Raw genomic sequence first — 2,275 nt, forward strand, 5'->3', positions numbered from 1 at the left:
GCTCATCTTGTATTTATTTTTAAATCAAGAAAACACCAAAATAACAAACAAAGAACTCACGAACAACAAAACAGTCTTGTCATGCTCACACACGCAAAACAAGAAACAATCTCCCACAAACACTAAACCAAACACATACCCATATATAGGACTCTCAATCAGAGGCAACGAGAAAGCACCTGCCTCCAATTGAGAGTCCAAACCCCCATTAACCTAAACATAGAAATACATTAACATAGAACAGTGCCCAAAAACCCCGGAATACATAAATCAAATACCCTTATACAAAATCACCACCCCGAACCACATAAACCAAATACCCTCTGCCACGTCCTGACCAAACTACAATAACAAATAACCCTTATACTGGTCAGGACGTGACAATGACAATTATGGACCTGACTGTAGGTGTGCCAGACATACTGTAAGCTAGCTATGTGCCCTATGATACACAGTACATCAAACTAAATAAATCATCACATAGAAAATGTGTGCATGTCCTAAATCTCACATGCAGGCATCTGATTTAAACAAATCAGATGCGTAACTACTGGATCAAAAATGACATTTGTTTGTCACAGCTATTATTCACCTTACTTTAATATCGCTATCACTTGCATAAAATGCCTTGTGGCATTTCAAATAGGCAGTTCGATGCCTTCTTCTAGTGTAATTCTTACACAATTATGACAAGTAGCAGTAAATAATATATATAGTAATAATAATCAACAAGATGTCTAAATGATAAGAAGCAAGACCAGAAAGTACTGTCAACATTGCCATCAATTACACATATTGTATGGCAGATACCATTAGTAGGATGTGCCTGCGTGTGTGTCCTGTCATCAAAACTTGAGTTTGTGCTCAAGCAGGGTGAGGAGCAGGAGGCAGGCCCAGCCCATTAGGAGACCAAGGTTCTGCAGAAGGAACATGAGACTGGGCCTGTTGGTCTTCACACGACTCATCTCTGGAAGCTGAAAGAGAGAAAGGGGAGGAAGAGAGAGAAATTAGGGTTTGGGAGTTTGAGTAGAGGGCACATCTCTCTATCCCTTGTCTCCTGTGAATTGTAACAATCTATTACCTATCAATAGGGCCAGAAGATTTTCTTGACTGTGTGAGCTGACTGATCGGGGGGGACACGGTCTGGTCAAACTCCAGTCCATACCTATCACTGTGTTTTACTAAGAACAGCAGTAGCCCAGTCTCACCATCTCTACCAGTGACAGATAGAGGAAGATCCCTATGGTAACTATAAAGATCCATTGCTGGATCTCTGGTTCTGTGGAGACGAAGAGGCCGACAAAGGCCGTCAGAGCACTGAGTAAGTTCATCATCACTGCATTCCTCACAGAGAGACCTGAGCTGAGCAACACCGCAAAGTCACCTGAGATAGAGAAAGAAGAAGAAGAAGATGCTATTTAAGGTCATTTGGGACCAGCGTTTTCAGTTCTTCGCAACTGGGACACAAATTACTCAAGTCGTGTTTGGTTTGGTTTGAGAAAGGGACCCAGAGAAGAACAACAACACTGCCAACCCATACCAACAACCTTGACATTTGAGCCGCTGCTCTGTGACTTGTGACCTCTCACCCATTTCATGAGGGATTTCGTGGCAGAGGATGGCTACGGTGGTTGCCATGCTCGTCTCGGCGGATGAGGAGATGGCCGCCCCCACCACTAGGCCATCACCAAAGTTATGGAGGCTGTCTCCCACGATGACCATCACAGACAGTATAGGAATACCCTGTCCTGGGAACACAAAGAAAGCCTGTTTGTGTGGCGGCTCATCTACTACGCTTCCTAGCCATAGTAATTACACACAACACAATGGACAGAACTAAACAGAACAGGATCAAATTAAACAGGGAGAGAACTGTGGGACAATGAGTGAAGATGAATGAAAAAGGAGGATGAGGAAATATCTTACTTACTTGTCTGATGTGTAAGGGTTCTTGGTTCAGGCTCCTCTGATGGGATTTCTGTGCATTCTAAGTTCTCCACAGTTCCCTGTAGGGGAGCGACAATTAATAGGATTTTCCCTTTCAATACACATCATTACAATTACACGTAATTACTCCCATCCATACCAAAATCAGCAAATCAGTGACCACAGTTCCCCCTGCCTATATTAAAAACAGTCTAGAGGAAGTTGACCAAAACCGTTCAGTTTCTCTATCTCCTCCTACACTATCTGCATAAGGCCTGAATGATTCAACAGCAGCATCAAGGTCTCCTACACAATAGTCTGTTTCACATTTACTCCCACCCACACCACT

General features: G+C 43.1%; 1 protein-coding gene across 1 annotated transcript; it reads right to left on the reverse strand.

Annotated features, from left to right (window-relative positions):
* Positions 1–479: 479 nt before the first annotated feature.
* Positions 480–1,745, reverse strand: LOC106578724 (zinc transporter ZIP12). The gene is made up of 3 exons (XM_045702889.2): positions 1,590–1,745; positions 1,209–1,384; positions 480–974 (listed from the first exon to the last, which is right to left on the reverse strand). Exons 1-3 carry the CDS (start codon positions 1,720–1,722, stop codon positions 846–848), a joined length of 438 nt encoding a protein of 145 aa, XP_045558845.2. The 5' UTR covers positions 1,723–1,745; the 3' UTR covers positions 480–845.
* Positions 1,746–2,275: the final 530 nt, after the last annotated feature.

The sequence above is a fragment of the Salmo salar genome, chromosome 19, assembly GCF_965601325.2.
Source record: "Salmo salar chromosome 19, fSalSal1, whole genome shotgun sequence".
In the NCBI taxonomy this organism is placed as follows: Eukaryota; Metazoa; Chordata; class Actinopteri; order Salmoniformes; family Salmonidae; genus Salmo; species Salmo salar.